The sequence below is a fragment of the Dermacentor variabilis genome, chromosome 4, assembly GCF_050947875.1.
Source record: "Dermacentor variabilis isolate Ectoservices chromosome 4, ASM5094787v1, whole genome shotgun sequence".
NCBI classification, from domain to species: Eukaryota; Metazoa; Arthropoda; class Arachnida; order Ixodida; family Ixodidae; genus Dermacentor; species Dermacentor variabilis.
The window spans coordinates 170,083,597-170,103,337 of NC_134571.1; the positions used below are offsets into that span (position 1 = coordinate 170,083,597).

Consider the following 19,741-nt stretch of genomic DNA (forward strand, 5'->3'; position numbering starts at 1 on the left):
ATCAGAACATGCCTCTTAGAGTCACCAATTAAAACGTTATATAGTGAAGAAGAAGAAAATTAAAAAGAATGGTCCGGCAGTTCTTGCTGTTGTGGCCTCAGGTGGCGCCAATGCTATGATGCTTGGTTTTTTAATCCGATACCGCAGTCGGACGCCGGCTTTCGTGAAACCAAAGGCCATTTAAATTAACCTACGTGTTTATTTGGCTCATTTGTGCAAGCTTGCAAATTAAATGGTTCGTGACAGTGCGCGCCTCACAGCGGTACGAGGGAGCGCGCGTGCGCAATACGGATTGAGGCAGATATGCGACAGTGCAGACGACACGCTGCGTTCCCCGGCAATGTGTTGTCGGACGCAACTTGTGGCAGCAAGATGGCGGGGAAGAAGAACGAAGAGCCGTGTGAAAGGAAGAGAATAAGCCTTTACTCGAGTGAAAAATGGCGTAAGCGATTCCTAGAATCATTTATCTGATTCGCTAATGAAAATGTGTATGAGACGGAAAGGCGAATGTCTTCTATCGCAAGGATGTGGAAACCTGAAATGCAGGTGAATACCGTTTTTCGCGAACGTCTGAAGCCTAAGAACAATCGAATATTGGCAATTATGTGCGACAGTGGAATATCACCTGTCGCACAGGCCTAGAAAATTAAGAATATTATCGTTGTATGTACTTGAAACATGAATTGATAACTTCTAAAACAAAGTGAGTCGGGGCACGTTAGCAGGAACCACAGCCTAATTTCATCACCCGTCTTGTTCCACTTACACATCTTTAGTTCATGAGCCATTGCGCCTTTCTGTGCTGCGCTGGCACCGTAAATTTGTGCAAATGAAAATTCTAGCAGCCGCGCCTCCTTCCCTGCATATCCGTCGTTCTCAGCCCATGTGCTAAAGTGTCCACACCCGATAACTACGCCCCGAAAAAGTAAGCAGCGAATTTATGTCCGTCCCGCCTCGTCAACCCAGATCCATTCGCATATTCTGCGTGTCCAGACAAAGAAGCATCACTGACGCTTGCAAACAGGAACACTACCGGCGAGCAGCGACAGCGCCTCGTTACCCCGCACAAATTAACTTTGTGGACATGCGGCCTCACCATGGGTCGTTTTCGTGTACGCATCGGTTGACTTCGGACACCTCTATGGAGCGTATTATGGCTGCGCATATCTTGCAGCTACTTGCGTGCATCCTCTTCGACCTTTACCTCTACAGCGCTGGAAGCGTACTACATTGCGTGGTTAAAAGTTAGAGAGGACCGGCTGCGTGCATAAATACCCAAGTCGAATTGGTTCCCAAGAGACGAGCGCATTTTCTCTTTATCAATGCCACCACTACCAACGTGGCATTCGCTGCGAATGCGGCGGCACCAGGGCACCTCAGAGGCGCTCCGCCTTGGTTGTGGGCTCGTGCGCGGCCGACGGTTGCGCCGGCTGCGGGGTGACGCTTTGCGCCAACTTGCTTGACTCCTGGCTGGAGCGGCGGTGCTTCTTGCGCTTGCGCTTGCTGGTCGACGTATCGCTCGCGTCCTTGCTGACGTCACCTTTCGCTGGTGACCGGTGACTTTTGGACGTAATTTCAGCTCTGCAAGACACACCCATTGCGGAGACGCTCTATTGGCAAGGAGGGGAGACAAAAAACAAGGCGAGTCGAGGCAGGGAGGTCGACAATGACGAGCGCGCACAGCGGAATAGGCACACGAGGACTACTTAACCGGTCACTCAGGCAGTTGCACTTGATCTGCACATTTGTACGAATATTTCACGCCATCGACGGGTGTACATATTGGTATCAGGAAATGATACGGAGTCTTGTTTCAGGAAATCGAAGGCGCAAAATAGACGCGGAGAAAGAGACGTACCACTGGACATCTTTGTTCGCGTCTATTTTGGCGCCTTTCATTGTCGGAAATGTGACACCTGCTGCGACTAGCTGAAACCAAGATTCTACGGAGTTTAGCTAGTTTAAAGTTGTCACCAGAAAGAGGCCTCATTAAAAATGTCGTGCTGAGAGTAAGGGCCCAACAAGTGTTCCATAGTTTCTTCGATCCACAAGCATCGCACGTTGGCTCCTAGGAGAAAGTGGAGACTGTATGCAAGAGCATGAATAACTCCACAAGAATAGTTATCGATTACAAGAGAAACACGAAAGCTCAGGTGCACACAAACTGAATACTCATGAAATGATGGCGCAAACACACAGGGATGAGAAAGAAAAACACGAACGAGCGCCGCTCATTTTTTTTTTCTTTCTCGTCAACGTGTGGTCGCGCCATTCTTTCTTGATTATGGAATACCAACACGTCCAGCATTCAGTACTTCTAAGGCACACTGAAGCAAGTCGTACGTCAAAGACAACCAAGCTATACTCAAGTGAGGCGCAAAGGAAAGTTGTGCAAAAGAACCATACCAGATATTGGCGGAAATCAAAAGAAATGAGAACGGGCTCATACTTTTTCAACCGCTTCTTAAATCCGGTGCAACTCCTCCGTCACCCCAAGCTTTCCTTTCCATACTTTGACGTACTACTGCCCCATAGGTGAGGTGCTCGTGAACCTGGGTTTAAAATGCCACAGATACAGGTCCTCGCTTCCCCGAAGTTCCACTGTTCTAAGGTCGAGCCGTGTCCACTATATAGAGCGAACAAACTGTGTGTGGGCAGAAAGCTCACAATGAAGGGCAACACAAAACCTGCAAGGTAAGCAGGTTGTCTGCTGTCGCGTCCGCGATCGCAGCAAACTACAGTCCATTACGTCGCCAACCAAAGGAGGGACCGCTTACTAAATGCAATCACCGCGCTTAAAATGACTCTTGAAGGGAAACACTACATCAAGTTTAGTCCCGATAAGCTATTTCAAAACTATATTTTCGTTATTTCGCGGAAATGTGTTGATCATTCGGAGAGAAAGTTAAGGTTGAAGTACCGCTCCATTTTATTTTTTTCGTGTCGATAACCCAGCGCCGATGTGTCGGTGTGACGTCACAGATATTAAAGTTTATTTTTTATATCTGGCCGTCATGGCTCAGTAAAGGCTCCCAAAACTTGCCAATTGTAGTTTTTGCCTCATTTATAATACAATGAACTCCACTTTTGCCGATAACAAATTAAGCCCGAGAAGTAACCGCCCACCTTTGAAGTCACGGCGCGAGCTTGTGCGGAAACTTCAAGGCGGCGTCGCCACTAGCCTTTCAACCTCGCGCTTTTTTCGGCTTACTGATCCTTTATTCGTGGTGAGGTTAGAGTAACCTTTCGGTTACGAAGTGTCTAAGACTACGTCGGTCCTTCGCGCTACCTTCCCATTACAGTCGTTAGAAAACATGCAAAGCTCCTTCTCACACAGGCTGACTTTCCCGTCATAAAATATGCTATGTGAAATCCTGCGCACGCAAGCGCGAAAATCTACGTGTCCTTGCACCTTTCGACAGCAATCAGTACTATAGTGCGGTGCAAGGTTAAAACGAGAAAAAGTCATAAAGAAGTGGCTCTAGGGGTTAAATATGGTAAAGCATAAAACTCTAGAGCAATGCACGTAAACTGCACAATAATCGGTCTCTCAAAACGCAAAATTACCAACAGTATTGCGGCAAAGGCCCAACCAATTTCGAGTCTGTGGCTAATAAACAAAACTCGCAGTTTCGTCCGAAAGGCGAAGCACTGATTGCGACAGCAAATTGGACAGCTATGCAAAGTAAGGTTGGTAGTTTTATAAGCTGCATAAATTGCTGTAAACATTCGCTTACTAATTGTGCACATTGTGACGCGTGCATAGGCAAAAACGAACATATCTCTCTCGATGACCACAGACACTCGCTGTCCGAATACTGGCGTGACGAATAGCGCGGCAGCAGCGGCGAGCGAATTCACCTTCGTACTTCATCTCTCTTCACTGTGAACTAAACACGCGAGAACACAGTGTACACAAATCCATCGCCTATCTCGGATCGCCTAGTCTTCGAACTCACCACAGACCAACTCTAAGGTAGGGCGCTGTCGTCGGCGTCAGCAGCGTTGGCCGTGAGCGATAAATGCCGGAAGGCACTTCATAAATAAAAAAAACATCTTGCAAGATGGGCTGGTGGGAATCGAACCAAGGTCTCCGGAGTGTTAGACGGACACGCTACCACTCAGCCACGAGTTCGGTCGTTGAAAGCGGTACAAAATCGCCTCTAGTGAATGCTGTGTTGCCTTAGAAACGTGCCGCAGAAAGTTATACTGTGGTGCATATCGGTAATTATGACCATGTAAATTACAGACGTCGCAGTTTCACGAGTAGCGAAGTACGTGTCCGCTACATTTCTTCTGCGCTCTGCGCACACGCAGGGCCATGTTGCGGTAAACACAGAAGACCCCCTCCTCGCATCGTACGGCGCTGCCCCGATACGTGGCGCGCCACTCGCCCCATGATCGCGTGCGCTTTCATGGCGCGTCGCGGCCCGGCTCTCCGAGCCGATCGCGACGTTTGGCTCGCATATATCGTTTGAGTAGGCGGTGCGAACGGAGTGCGATAACGCTATCGCGTTCCACTCTAGAAGGCGAAGCTAGTTAGTTGGTTAGTTAAATGGGGTTTAATGGCGCAAAAGCAGCTAAGGCTATGCTAGGCCAAACACGAGGTGTTTTAAAATCCAGTTTATAAAGGAAAAAGCTGTGTTAGTAATCTATATTTTATGTAAAAATCCAGTGTCGTCTAGAAATTTACGGATGTCACATAATGGGACTAGCGGATCATCACCTAAAATTAAAGCAGGGTGTAGAGGTATGTGTAGTTGATATAATTTGTGCAAAAGTGTTCGTCTGTGTGTTTCAGTCTGCGTACATATGAGTAATATGTGCATAACTGTTAGTGGCTGTTGACATTTCTCGCATGTTGGTGTGTCTTCTTTCGTAAGTAATTGTGTGTGAGACGTGTGTGCCCAATGCGTAGTCGGCATAAAACTACTTCGATGAACCGCTCCTGATGATAGCATGACTTCCACTCGCGAACTATGGGTTTTGTGAGATGTAGCTTGTTGTCGGCACAACGGTCCCATTCGCGCTGCCATTTTACCGTGAAGGCTTTTCTAATTGCGCGGATGCTATCATTATATGGGAGTGTTGTGTTTGTAATTTATTTGTGCGCTGCCATCAATGCATATCTATCAGCTGCTTCGTTACCCGGTATGCCAACATGGCTTGGGACCCAGCAGAAACGAATTGACCTCCCGTATTCGTTAAAAGCCACCATGCTTAAAATGTCTTCAATCAGGGGTTCACACTAAGATTTCAGATGTATAGCCTTCAGTCTGCTTAAATCTTCTGTGTATATGACTGCATTTTTGTGTTTATCAGCGATAATCTTTTTAACAACAACCCATATAGCGATAACTTACTTCGGCCGTGAAAACAGAGGCATGTTGTAGCAATCGAATACTTTTTTCCCAATTTTCCGTTACGACCCCCACACCCACGAGTTCTTTCGTTTTAGAGCCATCAGTGTAATATTGCCTGTTATTTTGATATTTGTACTGAAGAGCACGGAATTCTTGTATAATGTGTTCGCGTGGGGTGTCTTTCTTCTTTAAATGTGTTAGGGCCAAACAATGAAATCTTCCTTACTGAGCCTTCATTGTGGTGAGGCTACCTTATGACACTCTGAAAGCTTCCTTACTGAGGGGCCCTCGGTGAAGGCTTCCTTCGTGCTTCCTCAGCATAAGGTAGCTCCAAAGCTACCTTCATGCGTCCTTACGCCGCTCTTTGCCCTGAACGAGCGCTTTACCTCACTGCTTAAAGGGACACTAAAGCGAAACAACAAATCAGTTTAGACTAATAAAGCGTTGTTTGAGAACACTGCAGGCAGTCATTTCAAAACAACAGTTTGATTATTAGATGAGAAAATGAAGGTCCAAGTATCAGTATTTGAATTTCGCGCCGAAACGCCAGCGCCGGTACGTCAACGTGACGTCAGGGATTCAAAAGTATGTTGTCGCATTTGGGCCGCGTTGTCTGAATAAAGGTTACCGAAACTTGCCATGTTTAATATTTGGTTCCTTGAGAACACAATGTAGCCAATCTGTACCGCTATATAGTTGGTAGGCCCTAGAAGATGCCATCAAAATCCAAGACGTCACAACCCCCAGTTGCGGGAACTTAAGTAGGCGTCGCCACCCGTATTTCGTTCTTGCGCTTTCTCTGGCTTACCAAACGTCTTATCGTTGTAAGAGTGGTGTTTTTGGCGTTGTAGAACGGTAATTTACTGATGCAGAAGAAATCATTTTTCACTTTAGTGTCCCTTTAACCACGTGACGTTTGCTTGCGCATGCGCGCTGTCGCCCACCTGCGGAGAAGCGCGAGCACAGTACGTCTTACCAGGCATATTCGTTTCAGTCACGCGTGCGGCATGGAAGCGTTGCTAGGCGTTGCTAGGCGTTGCGCGACGCCGGCGTGCCAGCGTTGCTGGAGCACATCAAGTTTTGCAATGTAATGCGCTACTTTTTAAAGTTTAGTAAACAAAACTAGAAGAAAGCGTCCACGCTTCTCTATATTAGCTCTTCAATTTAAAGATTTTGCGACGATACAACATTTTTTATTGAATAATGGTGTTCGCGTAAAGCTCTTAAGAGATAATCTCGAACCCAGGCATGCGGCAACCGCTCCTTACTTGAGGACGAGTAAGGGAGCTTTCAGAGTACGCTTGCTTCCTCCATCGGTCCTTCGCTCTAAGGTGGCCGCACGTAAGGTTAGGAAGCGCTCGAAGGAAAGGAACGTCTCCTTGTTTGGGCCTTAATGTCCAGTCACACAACGGTTCAAAGTCGTACCACGGGGGCAAACGCTTTGGCTTTCTGGCAACCTGGAGCACTTCGCGAGGAATGTCGTAATCCCGGACATACTCCTCATATCGCAGGACAAGCGGCTTAATCATGTTCGGTTTATTTGTATAGTGTAGGCCTGAGTTGCATTGTGTGAGGATGTTGTAGCTATGCGTTGCGGTGATGACTGAATCCTGAGTATGTAAGAGACTGTGAGTAATGCTCTGCGCTGCTGTAATGAGGGTCCATTACACTCAACGTATAAACTTTGAATAGGTGACGTTCTGAAGGCACCACTGGCCAGTCGCAGTCCAAGGTTATGTACTGGATCAAGTCGTTGGATGTAGGACTGTCTGGCTGAGCCGTAAACAATGGCGCCGTAGTCTAAAAGGCTACGAACAGGAGACCGGTAAATACGTAAAGAAACGTTCGGTTGAAACCCCAGTGCTTATGAGATAACACTTTGAGGATATTCAACGCTTTATTTGCCTTAATCTTTAGTGCTTTAATGTGGGCAAGGAAGTTCAGTTTTTTGTCAAAGATTACTCCCACGAATTTATATTCTTGTTTTACCTGCAGCGCAACATCATTCAATTTTAAATCCGGGTCTAAGTACAACCCTCGCTTTTGCGAAAATAGCACTGTAGAAGTTTCCTGAGTAGAGAAGTGGAAGCCATTATTCTCAGCCCACTCCATTAGTTTATTTATTGTTATCTGGAGCTGCCTTTTACATGTTGGTAAGTTTGAGGCGCGGCACGCTATTTGCAGGTCATCGACGTATATGGAGTGCATAACAGAGGTGGGAATGACTTTGTTGATAGAGTTCAATTTTACAATAAAGAGTGTTGTGCTAAGTACGCAACCCTGTGGCACGCCGTTTTCCTGCAAAAACGTGCGCGAGAGCGCAGTGCCTAAACGGATTTGGAATGTTCTGTTGGACATAAAATCTGCGATACAGTTTAGCATTTTGCCAAGGATTCCTAACGCGGCGACGTCACGTAAGATTCCAAACCTCCAAGTGGTGTCATACGCTTTTTCTAAATTGAAGAACACTGCGAGGCAGTGCTGTTTGTGTACGCATGCCTCACGTATTTCGTGTTCAAGTCGGACGAGGTGGTCTGTCGTTGAACACCCTTTTTTATAGCCGCACTGAAGAGAATCAATGGAGTTCCGTATATGAAGCGTGAAAGTTAATCTGGCATTTACGATACCTTCATATGTTTTCGCCAAACGACTTGTCAGGGCGATGGGTCGAAAGCTGCTTGGGGATGTAGGGGATTTACCTGGTTTTAGAAAAGGCACAACTATTGCGTTTTTCTAACTTTTTGGCGTGCTTCCGGATTCAAATATTTTGTTAAAAAATTTAAGGAGAACATCTACGGATGCTGGGGACAGGTGTGCAAGCATGGAATAATGGATCCGGTCAGGACCTACTGCAGTTTTCTTGCCAGTACAGAGAACCCTGTTAAGCTCTTGTAACGTAAATGGAGCGTTTTATTCATCCCTTGACATACAAGTGGTTGGTAGTTTCTCTTTTTCTGCCGACAGTTTGTATTTTAAGAACATGTTCGTATATTTAGCCGAGCTAGAGACGTTATAGAAATGTTCCCCAAGTATATTCGCTTGTTCTTGTAGTGTTGTCTGAGTGCCTGAAGGTGTGTGTATGGGTATCGTGTACGGTGAGTAGTCCCCCTTAAACTTCTCACCTGGTCTCTCATCCTTTTGGATGTGACGGTGCTATTAATTGTAGATACATATCTCTGCCAAGACAATTTTTCCGCCTGTCTCCAAATAAATCGGGCTTTCGCTTTGGCTTGTTTGAAATTGCGAAAAATGTTTTGAGTTGGGTATCTGCGTAAAATTCCCCAGGCCTTGTTCTGCTGCTTTTTTGCTACGGTGCATTCACGTGTCCACCAAGGATTCAGGTTTTTCCGAACCACGCCAGAAGATTGCGGAATGGCCTTTTAAGCTGCAGAAATTATGCAATTGGTAAACTTTTCATTAATTTCCTCAATGCTTAGGTCTGTTAAAATAAGTTCCTCCACCCTGGCACTTTCCGTAAAAACAGCCCAGACGGCCATTTGTAACTTCCAGTGGCGTGGTTTGTGGGATATAATGGGTAGTGTTGATGTAAGGTGGATTAAAGTAGGTAAATGATCACTGCCATATGGGTTCTCAAGTAAGTCCCATTTAAAATCGCTGAAGATATCTGGAGAGCAAAATGCTAAATCAATACAGCTAAAATTACGTGAGCTCGGTGAAAAATGAGTTGGCTCACCTGAATTTAAAAGACAGATATTATTCAAAATAAAATCTTCGATAAGTTGTCCTCTTGGTCATTCTTATCGCTACCCCAAAGAGTGCAGTGAGCATTAAGATCTCCAACTAAAACAAAAGGCTCCGGTAGCTGGACAATTATATCTTCCAAATCTCGAGTTGTGAAATGGGTATGGGGAGGGATGTATAACGAGCAGATGGTGACAGTCTTAAAAGTTAAAACGGTGACAGCTACTGCCTCAAACGCAGTATTTAGTGAAACGTTCCGCGTAGGGATGCCGCCTTGAACGACAATAGCGACACCTCCTGATAGACGACTGGAGTGCTCGCGGTCGTTTATGATTGTAAAGCCTTTAAGAAAATGTGTATGCTTTGGTCCTAGCTTCGTTTCTTGAAGGCAGAATGTCACTGGTGATAACTTATTTATAATGTCTTTGATGTCACCTAGATTGTGAATTAGGCCTCTGCAATTCCAATGAATGATGAAAGCCATGTTATTGGGATTGGAAAAAAAGTTACTTGTGTGTGTGAGCTTACGAGTTGTAGGTGACATGTATTTAAAAGCTGATTACTCTTATGAAAGGCGGTAACCCCCCCGTTCAGGTTACCTTTCCTTTCCTCAGCGAAGGTATAATATGCTTATCCTTCTGTAAGCGCTCCAAGGAACGCGGGTCTTTTGGCGTCAATGACGCAGGGGTTTTCGGATCGACCTCCATCGCCTTTTCCGAGGCGCTGGACAATCGACAGCCAGGCGCTGAGACCCGCGTCTCGGGCCGTGGAGTACGGTTCAACTTCGGGCCCTGCGGCACTGTGGTCTGCTGGGCCCTCTTCGTTGCTGATGGAGCAGCACTGGCTGCAGCCACCAAGGGGGCGGTTGGGGTTTCTACAGGGGTACCGGACGTGGAGCCTGTAGATTCCTGAGGCCGGTGTGACGCTGCCCCCTGCCGCGTCACACTGGCATAGCTTTTTTGAGGTAAGTGCCCTAGCCTTTTCCTCGCTTCGTAGAATGAAATCTTTTCCTTTACTGTGATTGCAATTATTTCTTTTTCTCTTTTCCAGCAAGGGCAGCTCCTCGAGTAAGCAGGATGATCGCCCTTGCAATTGACACATTGTGCGGGAGCAATGCAGTTGTCAGATGGATGGTCGTTGGCACTACACTTCGCGCATGTTTCCTTTCCTCTGCATGATTGAGATGCATGCCCGAACCTCTGGCACTTGAAACACCGCCTTGGGTTGGGTATGTACGGTCTGACATTGATTTTCAGATATCCTGCGTCCAGTGAACTAGGGACAGTGCTACTACCAAATGTCAAGATCACATGTTTAGTCGGGATGTGTTGGTCATTTCGTCGTAGTGTTATTCTCTGAACATTAATTACGTTTTGCTCCTGAAATCCTTCGAGTAGCTCTTCGTCGCTGAGGTTCATGAAGTCTTCTTCAGATATAACTCCCCTGCTAGTGTTGAGTGAGCGGTGTGGAGAGATTGTTACTTTGATGTCACCGATATTGGTGAGTTCGGCGAGCTTTTCTAGTTGACTTTTCTTGGTCAGTTCAAGGAGGAGGTCTCCGCTAGCCATCTTTGAGGCCTTGTAACCCGATCCAATTGTGTTTGCTAGGCATTTCGATACTGTGAATGGTGACAGTTCTCTAACGGTGGTGTTGCCTTCACTGTGAAAAACATGGTATTTCGGAAAAGTGTCTTCGCTTGGTTTTAAAAAGAACTGGAAAGTTGCTTCGGTGCGACGTCTTTTCAGAGGCCGATCTGAATGTCGCGGGAAGGCTTCTGCCATTGGATGGTTTCAAAATTCGGCGGCGGTGGTAGCCACCCACCACGGAGCCCTACAAGGGGACGCTACAGATTCCAAGAAACCTGCAGACGCCAACTATACAGCGCCACTATAACCTAATGTATATACCCAAGGTTGAATATATCACACACGGTTAGCCCTTGCCGCCAGGAAATACGGAAGTAATATGAAGTGAAGAGAAGACAGGAAAGATGGGAAAGTGGGAGAGAAAGCAGAAGATTGGAGAAGAGGACAGGAAAAGGCGACTGGCGATTTCCTCCAGGTGGGCCAGTCTGGAGGTGCCGTCTATGTGAAGCAGAGGCCAAAGAGGTGTGTTGCCTCCGCCGGGGGGCCTTAAAGGTACAGACACCCAGAATCGGCTCAACCTCCAGGATCCCCCTTTCCCCAGACACGGTTAAGCCGCGCACGGCTACACGCGGGAGGGTCCAACCCTCGTGTGCTCGGGTACGTGGTGTCGCGACACACCAAAAGCGTGCTTACGCATACGCCCCTGCGGGGAAGGCGAAGCTTAAGCATACTCCAATTTCTTTGAATGTGCTCCGTAGCGCACGTAATAACGGCGCAATAAGATAACTTAATCGCGTGACCTGATGGTGAGTGTGACTGTCCGGCAGTGGTGAGGACGCATTGCTTCCTGTCACCTTGTCTTGCAAGATGCAAGTGGCGAGAAAGGCTTTCGCCAGGTCAAGCTATACTGGAGTAAAAAGAAACGGAAGAAAAAGAATATTTGTGAATTGATATCCGACCAAGCTACCCAGCGCAGTTTACTGCAACGCTATAACAGAACAGCCAGCCGTGCGAGGAAAAAAAGAGAACCAGAAAGCTCGCCCCACTCGCCTTCGCGCATATCGTTTCCCGGTGGAAATGCCATCGTATAAGCTGCAGTTACCGCTTCGCGGCCACTGCAGGTTATGCTACTGCTGTGTTGTGTTGCTACTGTGTTGTTCAACGTCACCACCACGTGACATTATGCAGCGGCGACAGAAACAGACGTCAGTATGCACTATACGCCGTCGTGCTCAGGCCATAGGCAGGGCGCAGTGGTTCCTGCCCAAAGCGAGCCACGCACAGTTAGGACTCCTGAAGAGCAGCGCGAACAGGATGAACGACGAAAGGAACAACAACGTCAATGTGCACGACGGCTTCGCGCTCAGGCTCGGCAGCACCCAGTAATAGGCGACGTCTAATTGGTCTATAGGATCAAGTGACACCACACAGCTTCGTTGGCCAACCACCTTCGCTACATGAATTGGAGCCCATTTTGTTTAAAACCAAATTATGTTACACCATATTGAACACAAACAGTCATTGCATGTTTCGGTATAAAAGCGAGCCCTCAGCCACGTTTACACCGAGTACCATCGAAGCGAGCTAGTGAATCTATATTCTTCTGCAGAACCCCATCTATAGAGCACAATAAGTAGATGAAAGAGCATAAAAGTGTGTTGAAACCAACGCAGTCGAAATTACTTCGAAACGTACGAGTAACTATGACGCCTCTAACGATTTGCTTGAAGCACATGTTTACATAATATTGCGTCGGAGCACACCGGCCGAATGGAATGCGTTTCTCTCTCTCTGCGAAAGCGCACATCTTCGTTCTGGAATCAGATGCGGCCCTAAAAGAGTAAGCGAACAACTGGCGCCGGCACAAAAATTTACAATGCCGCCTTTTTTTTCTTTTGCGAATGTCTTTTCGAGGAGACTAGTTTGAATGTAATCGAGAAAAACTGGGGCCGAATTCACACAAACCTTTCATATTCTAAGTGATCTCTGCCCTTGGTTGGCGCCCTTCGCTAATGGTACGTCCAGCATCAGGATTGGCCGACTTTTTTTTCTTGGGAACAATTCTAGCCCAAGAGGTCTTTGTGAACACGGGCCCTGTTTTACTCGCCCAGACCGCACGCGAAGTATGCAACGGCACTGCCGTTCCGTGCCGAATTTTTTGGCCAAGCTCACGCGAAGTATCGATGCGACGTCATTCGCCAAACTTGGAAACGGGCAACTCCTCCGCGCTGACTGGCGCAAAGTAGCTGTATACATAGTCTAAGAATTCGAATTTCGGTTCTTTTTTTACCCGTCATTGTTACGCAGTGGCTATTACGGTGGGATTACTATGCCCGAGGGCGCGCGAACGAATACCGGCCGAAGCAGCCGCATTTCGATGGGGGGTGAAATGCAAAAGCCAGTATACGGTGCATTGGACGCACGTTAAAGAAACCCAGAGGGTCAAAATCAATTTGGAGTCTCTTAATACGGCGTGCCTCATAATCAAATCATGGTTTTGGCGTGTAAGATACCAGTGTTTATTTCAATTTCTTCGGACAAAAGAAAGGTGAACGGGAACTTTTCTGGAATGCAGCGAGTTTCTATGTATAATCTCAGTTAAGCGCAAGTGTGTAGGCACCCAAGCGTTTCCTCGCCAAGAAACGCAAACAGACTCAGTGGTACAGCAGCTTTCAGCTTGCGGATTCAGCTTTGCAATATCACGAACTGGACTGCAGTGGTGTTCCCCAGACCCACCCTGACGTACTTGTTTATTAATTTTGCTACATCGCTGATTATGTAATTTATGTCATTAGTACGAATTCGGATACTTTTGAAATCGGCAGATTTTATCTTCAGTTGTTGCGAATAGTGCCCCTGTGCAGCTGTGCCTCTCTTTCCGACGCAGCTCTGATGAGCAGCGGTTTATTTCGGACATTATGTCCAAGATAAACCGATGTACGCCATCGACAACGTGGAGAATTGAGCTGCAACGGTGTCCCTGTAGATATCTGCCGAACAAGGAAACGAGGCGAATTGAGTCCTTGTATACGTGAGCCATATACAAGAACAATATGACCACTATTCCAGAGCGCTGGGTTGCGGAGGGGCGCCTAGACTGATCGAGATGTTTTCGAATCGTTCGGATATCTGCGCCGGCATCAAGGTTGGTCGTAGTCGATCGTTTGTGTGTCCATACGTCCCGTCAGTGAGCGCACACTTCGATCTTGATACACGGAATCCACTAAGTGCACTCAGCATTCATGGTTCATATATGCGCAAAAAAAAACTCGATGATTACGATACTCCCATCATTTTGCGATATATTGGCTGGCGCAGGCAATCAGTCTCGTGTGGCACGTTTCAAACGGAGCGAAGTGTGGCACCACTGCCTCACTAATCCGGAGATCGCGAGAGCCAGCTCGTGGTGCCAGCGCGTGGGTGGGATTCACAGCAGCCGCCGCAGACAGACGTTCGCTCATGCAGCGCTTGGTTTCCATACAGACGGCGCGCGCTACTCTGGCGCCATATCGCACATAGCCATCGTCGCCGCACAGGCCGTCTTGCGCGACACTATGCTTTTATGCTCACGCTTTCGTTCCACCAAGGACAACAGTGGCTCTTTATCGCTGGGAAGTCGTGCCTTCAGTGTCAGCGGCGACAACTTCCAAGGTAGCGTGACACCAAGCCTCCCTCGCAGCCGCTCGGCATCGTCCCTTGCAGGAGCAGTGGTCCTCATGCCACATACCGCGGACTGACCTCAGCATATGACGCCGCGGACGAGCGTAGCCCTCCTCGCCCCACACCCTGCCCCCCTCCGAAGCGCAGATGAGGCTGCCCACGAGGCTGAGGCTGCCTGGGCCATCGGCAACTTAGCGCATGCGCAGGCCGTACCCCTCCGGTCCTCCTCCGGTTTCCGCCTCACTCATGGTTCCGCGGCACACTCCTCCTGCGCTACCGCATTTCGTGCATCTCCCACTGCAGTCCGCGTTCGCTTTCATTATTCGCGGAGCTCGTTCACTCGGCCACAAAGACGCTCGCCGCAGGAACAGGCGTCTAAGAGCTGCGCTCTAAAACAAAGGAAAAAAAAACAAGACTCTTCGCCGGCTCACTTACGAGTGCTGCGATATGCGACTGGGAATCTTCTCGACAGGTGACAGCTTGTATTCCGAGGTGCTATGAGGCGTGATCCCTGCGGCGTCATGAGGTGTAGTCGACGCTGACACACTACCGCCCGGAATCGCAGACGTCTCCGCCGTGATCGGCGTGAGCGCAGGCTCGGGGGCAGCGGGCGGTGGGCCGACAGCGGAAGGCGCCTTCAATTCCGCGCCCTCAACCAAGGGCGGCTTGTCGAGCACCTTGGCGTCGGGCTGAAAGCAGCCGAACACGTCCCAGTCGAGGGGCGCGCGTCCACCGGCGAAGAGCCACGAGGTGATGCCGGACACCGCCACCAGGGTGAGGAAGCTGATGACCATGGAGAAGGTGCGGAACGGGAAGCGCTGCACGCCCTCCTCGTAGTCGTAAAATGGGTACTTGATGAAGGGTGGTATCTTGAGAATGGACTCGCCGCCGCCCGCGCGCAGGAAGCAGCCGACCACGTAGGCGGCGAAGGAGCCGTATGTGTTGACGTGCTCCTTGAGGTAGACCACGCACACGAGCTGCGGGAAGAGGATCACGTAGACCAGGTCCGAGGAGAGGTACCACAGGCCGTAGATGGAGTCGGCCGTGAGCGCCATGAAGGTGGCCAGCGCGCCCACCAGCACAATGGACACGCGCATCACGCCGATCACCTCCTTCTCCGTGGCCTGCGAAGCACGGAATGCCAATTGAACGGACACTGTAACGACAAGAATTGCATCACGCTGGAAGGGAATATTGTGATCCCAAATAACACGTATACTTATACTTCAGAATAAATCGAAAAAAAAGGAAAAACATAGCGCTCCCCTAGTCATATAACCTGTTGCATCCCATCATGGGACAACACGTAAGTTACTCACTTATCCCCAGTTCAACACGTTCAGAATCAAGCAATACGTATAATCTTTAGCGGTTTTATGTCATAGACTCCTTCGTTACATTTTACGCATAACATTTTAACAATGCAGAATCTGGAATAATATAGTGGAATTTTCATGTTTAAGTACGTTTCCGGAAAGCTTCCATTTCCTTTGCTACATCCTAGTTATTTCGTCATGTTCCATCGACGCTTCTTGTTACGTAAAATAACCACTTAAAAGTTACGCCCACGACTAATTACGACAAGCTCACTGCGAATATTTAACGTGTTCCAATGTGGAATTCAGTGCCGGGTGGTATAAAAGAGGGTTCTGTTGATTCATTTGAAAGGAATTTGCGTTTACATGGAATAAATACAGTTAACTTTTCATTATCCTTTTTATTTGCAACGTTCTTCTGTATGTTTAGACTTGTAGAATGAATATCGTATTTTTCATAAATAGGATTGTTCGCAACGTTGTATATACTGAAAGCTGGTCTACAGTGAATGATGTTACAGCTGCTCTACATGTTCTGAATAGCCTGATGCTGTTCATTGTATAGTTATTTTAGAGGGCAGCTCTTTGGCGCCCATTCCCGCGGCGAGCGTCGGCGTTGTCCCTCGGCGTAACCGAGTGAAAGGGACAGAGAAAAATGAAAGCGAACGCTGAGCGCAGCGTGAGAAGCAAAGCGTAGTGCCGCGTAAGGCTTGCGACGACCACTACACGATGGCGCCAGAGGAGTGGGCCCTCATCTGTTCACCGATGACATGCGGCGTTCGCGTCGCACGATACTATATATGGAAACAACGCGCTGCATTAGCGGAGGCCTGTCTGTGACGGCTGCTGTGAACTGCGCGCACGCGTCACCCACACGCTGCTTGTCGTGATCACCCGGCGAGCGACGCAGTCGCGTGACGCTTCACTCCATTTTCAACGTGCCGCACGAGACAGATTGTCCGCGCCAGCCAATATATCGCAAAATGAAAACGCACATAGAGCTGCTTTTGTATTTCGCATTAAGGATTATAGGTGAAGCAGGGATGAATGTTTTTCTTTGACGTAAGCATTACCAAGGGGTCTCGCAAATTACATCTTTTCACTATGGGACCTCTTTCTGTATTTATGTCTTCTTTGAAATGAGTATTTTGAACTTACGAAAATAATAAATAAAACAATACTCGTATTCTCGGTTATCACGCAAAGACGGTGGCACCACGACCGAGTCGCTGCGTCACGTCAGACGTCGCGGTCTCCTCGCTGATATGGCTTCTTTATCCGGAAATATCGGCCAAGGTCAATCCTTTATCTTATAATAAGGAGCGATAATTTCTTTGGAAAGAATTCTCTCATTTCAAACGGTACGTACCGATTCCTGTAAGAAGTAAGTATAGTCTCCGCCTCTGCATATCATAATCCGCTGCGTCATTATTACGTGATTATTGTGCCAATGCCCATTCATCTGAAATGCACGTTCTCTGCTCCAACTTTTTCAGATTCAGCGAACCGTAGTGGCAGCTGCGCGTGTGTGCACCCTGTGCCTTCTGTGATGATTACCCACCGCAGGAAATCCACAGTGCCCTGTGACGTTCTGCACTACTGGCTACAGAACGAAGCTCCACGCTAGCGCACCCCTGTTAGCCAAGAAGAAAAATAAAACAAACAAACAAAGGGACCGGGCGGAGCACGCACGTTCTGCCTGATGCCGAGTTTGTAGATATTCCAGGCGAACATGGAGGCCGCGCTGAGAATGGACGAGTCCGAAGACGACATCACCGCCGCGGAGACGGCGCCCAGCCCCATGGCGGAGACGAAGCCGGGCGTCAGGTACTGCAGGACCAGCGGCAACGTCAGCGACGTCGCCTCGCCCGTCAGTGGAACGGCCTTCGTGTAGCCCGCTTTCGTAAAGTCTGCACGCAAGGGCACAGGAAAGAGTTGGCGGTGCGAATACGCGTAGGTGAAAGCGAGCCATGCATGGGGCAAGAACCGATCAGGAACGGAAAATACCGTTCTCTGCGGCGTATGCATAACGTCTCGAATTCCATCTGAGTATGGCAGGTTCATGTAACGTCGCAAAGGACGAAGTTGAAACGGCCACCGCGATAACCTCGCACAATGGGGCCTGTCATTTCTCCCACGCGCGGTACGTGCCGTTCGTTGTGATCGTCACGCGTTTCCTGTCACGTAGGGCACCGAGCGACATATCCTTACAGGCTATGTCCATCGGTTATGAATGCCCTCTCCATGCAAGCTTTCCTTGACAGCTGAAGCGTATTTGATACTGCACCGGGCGGGCTGGTTGATGAGACCCAATTCTGTAGTGCAGTGCACTTGGGGTCTTTTCTGCTCCGTGATTCTGGCAATTACAAGTCGCTGGCATTGGCCGCGCACTCTGCTTTCCCCTGCGTAGCACTGCAGCACTCACTGGCTGCCTTGGCGACGGCGCCGATGACGACGGGTGGGATGGCCATGAACAGGCAGCCGAACGCCGCCATGTACGACAGCAGCTCGGCACCCTCGGCCGTGCGGCTCGAGAGAACCCGCTGGAAGTAGACCTGCGCGCGCAGCTCGTTGAGTGTGTTACAGAGCGACAGGTAGTAAGGAGAGAGGCGGCGGGCCGCTTTTAGCAGGGAAACTTGGTTTAGTCGGTGAATTGTCACGTTGCACAAGCAGCGCTAGAGCAGGCGAGGACTTCACTCGACCGTTCCTTAGACATGCAGGACATTGCCAGATATAACAGGTTTTCGTACCTGTCCATGTCTCTAGCACAGCTTCTATGTGTCACTGAGTCCCCTTCTATTACCGCAGTATTTTTCGAGCACGCACTGCAAAGATAGGCGACTTTCCCGAACGCTACAGAAAAGCCATTAGCCTCAGGTTCGCAGGTCCATGCACCATTGGAAAACGTGCGGCGAATAGTACACGCAGCAACAATATTTTCCGCTGAATGCGAGAGGGTATTTGTGTTCCTGTTGTCGCAGGAGAGTAGTACGTGCACTAGCCTGGAACCGGCGTAAAGGAGGTGGCTGCACGAGCGGTGATAAGTCGGTTCGGGACACGTGGTCCACCAACCTGCCAGGGCACGCCGCCCATCATGAGGAGGAGCATGGAGTCCCAGTAGTTGCCGAAGTCCTTCCACTCGACGCTACCCACAAAGTCGTTCCTCGGGTACGAGATCGGGCCCACTGCCTGGTGGAACATGGCGAAGGGTACCGACAGCCACTGAGCGACGAAGGGCAAGGACGCGCCAGCAGCCATGTGCCATGTGACCAATATAGAAAAGCACAATTACACTACTGAAGACTGTGGTGTTGAAGTTACATAAACAGGGAAAAAGGGCGTCGGGAAGGCTGGCCAATGTTCCAGTAAGTGGACTTATCTTTGTCAAAGGTGCCTTGTCAGCCCTCCGAGCATGACAAGGCTACCTTCGACTAGTATAGGTGCACCTATCGAAACGTTAACCAGCTCCCTCCTTAAATTTAGGCTTCTGAAGGCACGTTAGTCAGAAAACAATTCCAGAACGCCGTGCCTTAAGGCATGGTCTAGGACCTTATCGTGGACCTTACGAGGTCCTAGATTATACAGATGCCTCTTACTGTCGTCACACACAGTATCATTTATGGAGAATGTTTAGCAGGAAAGACAACCAAAGGACAACATACCAGGCCGAAGAAGATGGCAAGGAGCTGGATGACGTCCGTGTAGGCGACCGAGTAGAGGCCGCCCGTGAAAGTGTAGAAAAGGGCAATGCACGCCGACGCGATCACCGACTCTGCGCGCTCAAAGTCCATGATGACCTCTACGGTGGCGCCTGCGCAGTGAATAATTGGAAGGCGATTCAACCACCCAGTTGGAAGTCCATCAAAGACAATGTCTTCCTGAGCAAGTTTGGGGGTAACAATGGGCACAGTCACTGCGCACGGCGCTTACAGCTTCAGCGCTCAGTTGGGAGAGTAGGAAGTGAGTAGGAGTGCCTAATTTTTTTTACTGTACTTAGTTTTATTCTAGATACCCATGGAAACGCCCCAATTTAGACTACACTACTTTCGGCACTGGCCCGCGTTTTCAGATTGCACTGTCTTCGGGATCGGTCAGCGAAAAATGCTAGAAACCC

At 48.8% G+C, this 19,741-nt stretch overlaps 1 protein-coding gene across 1 annotated transcript in view; it reads right to left on the reverse strand.

Moving 5' to 3' along the window:
* Positions 1 to 1,024: 1,024 nt before the first annotated feature.
* LOC142579933 (high-affinity choline transporter 1-like) overlaps positions 1,025 to 19,741 on the reverse strand; it is a 32,183-nt gene continuing 13,466 nt past the window's right edge. Inside the window, exons 2-7 of the mRNA XM_075690611.1 lie at positions 19,290 to 19,438; positions 18,700 to 18,849; positions 18,053 to 18,182; positions 17,320 to 17,537; positions 14,747 to 15,435; positions 1,025 to 1,581 (exon numbers count right to left, since the gene is read on the reverse strand). Coding sequence (XP_075546726.1) covers positions 1,377 to 1,581; positions 14,747 to 15,435; positions 17,320 to 17,537; positions 18,053 to 18,182; positions 18,700 to 18,849; positions 19,290 to 19,438 — 1,541 coding nt within the window. The 3' untranslated portion in view covers positions 1,025 to 1,376. The remainder of the gene's footprint in view (positions 1,582 to 14,746; positions 15,436 to 17,319; positions 17,538 to 18,052; positions 18,183 to 18,699; positions 18,850 to 19,289; positions 19,439 to 19,741) is intronic.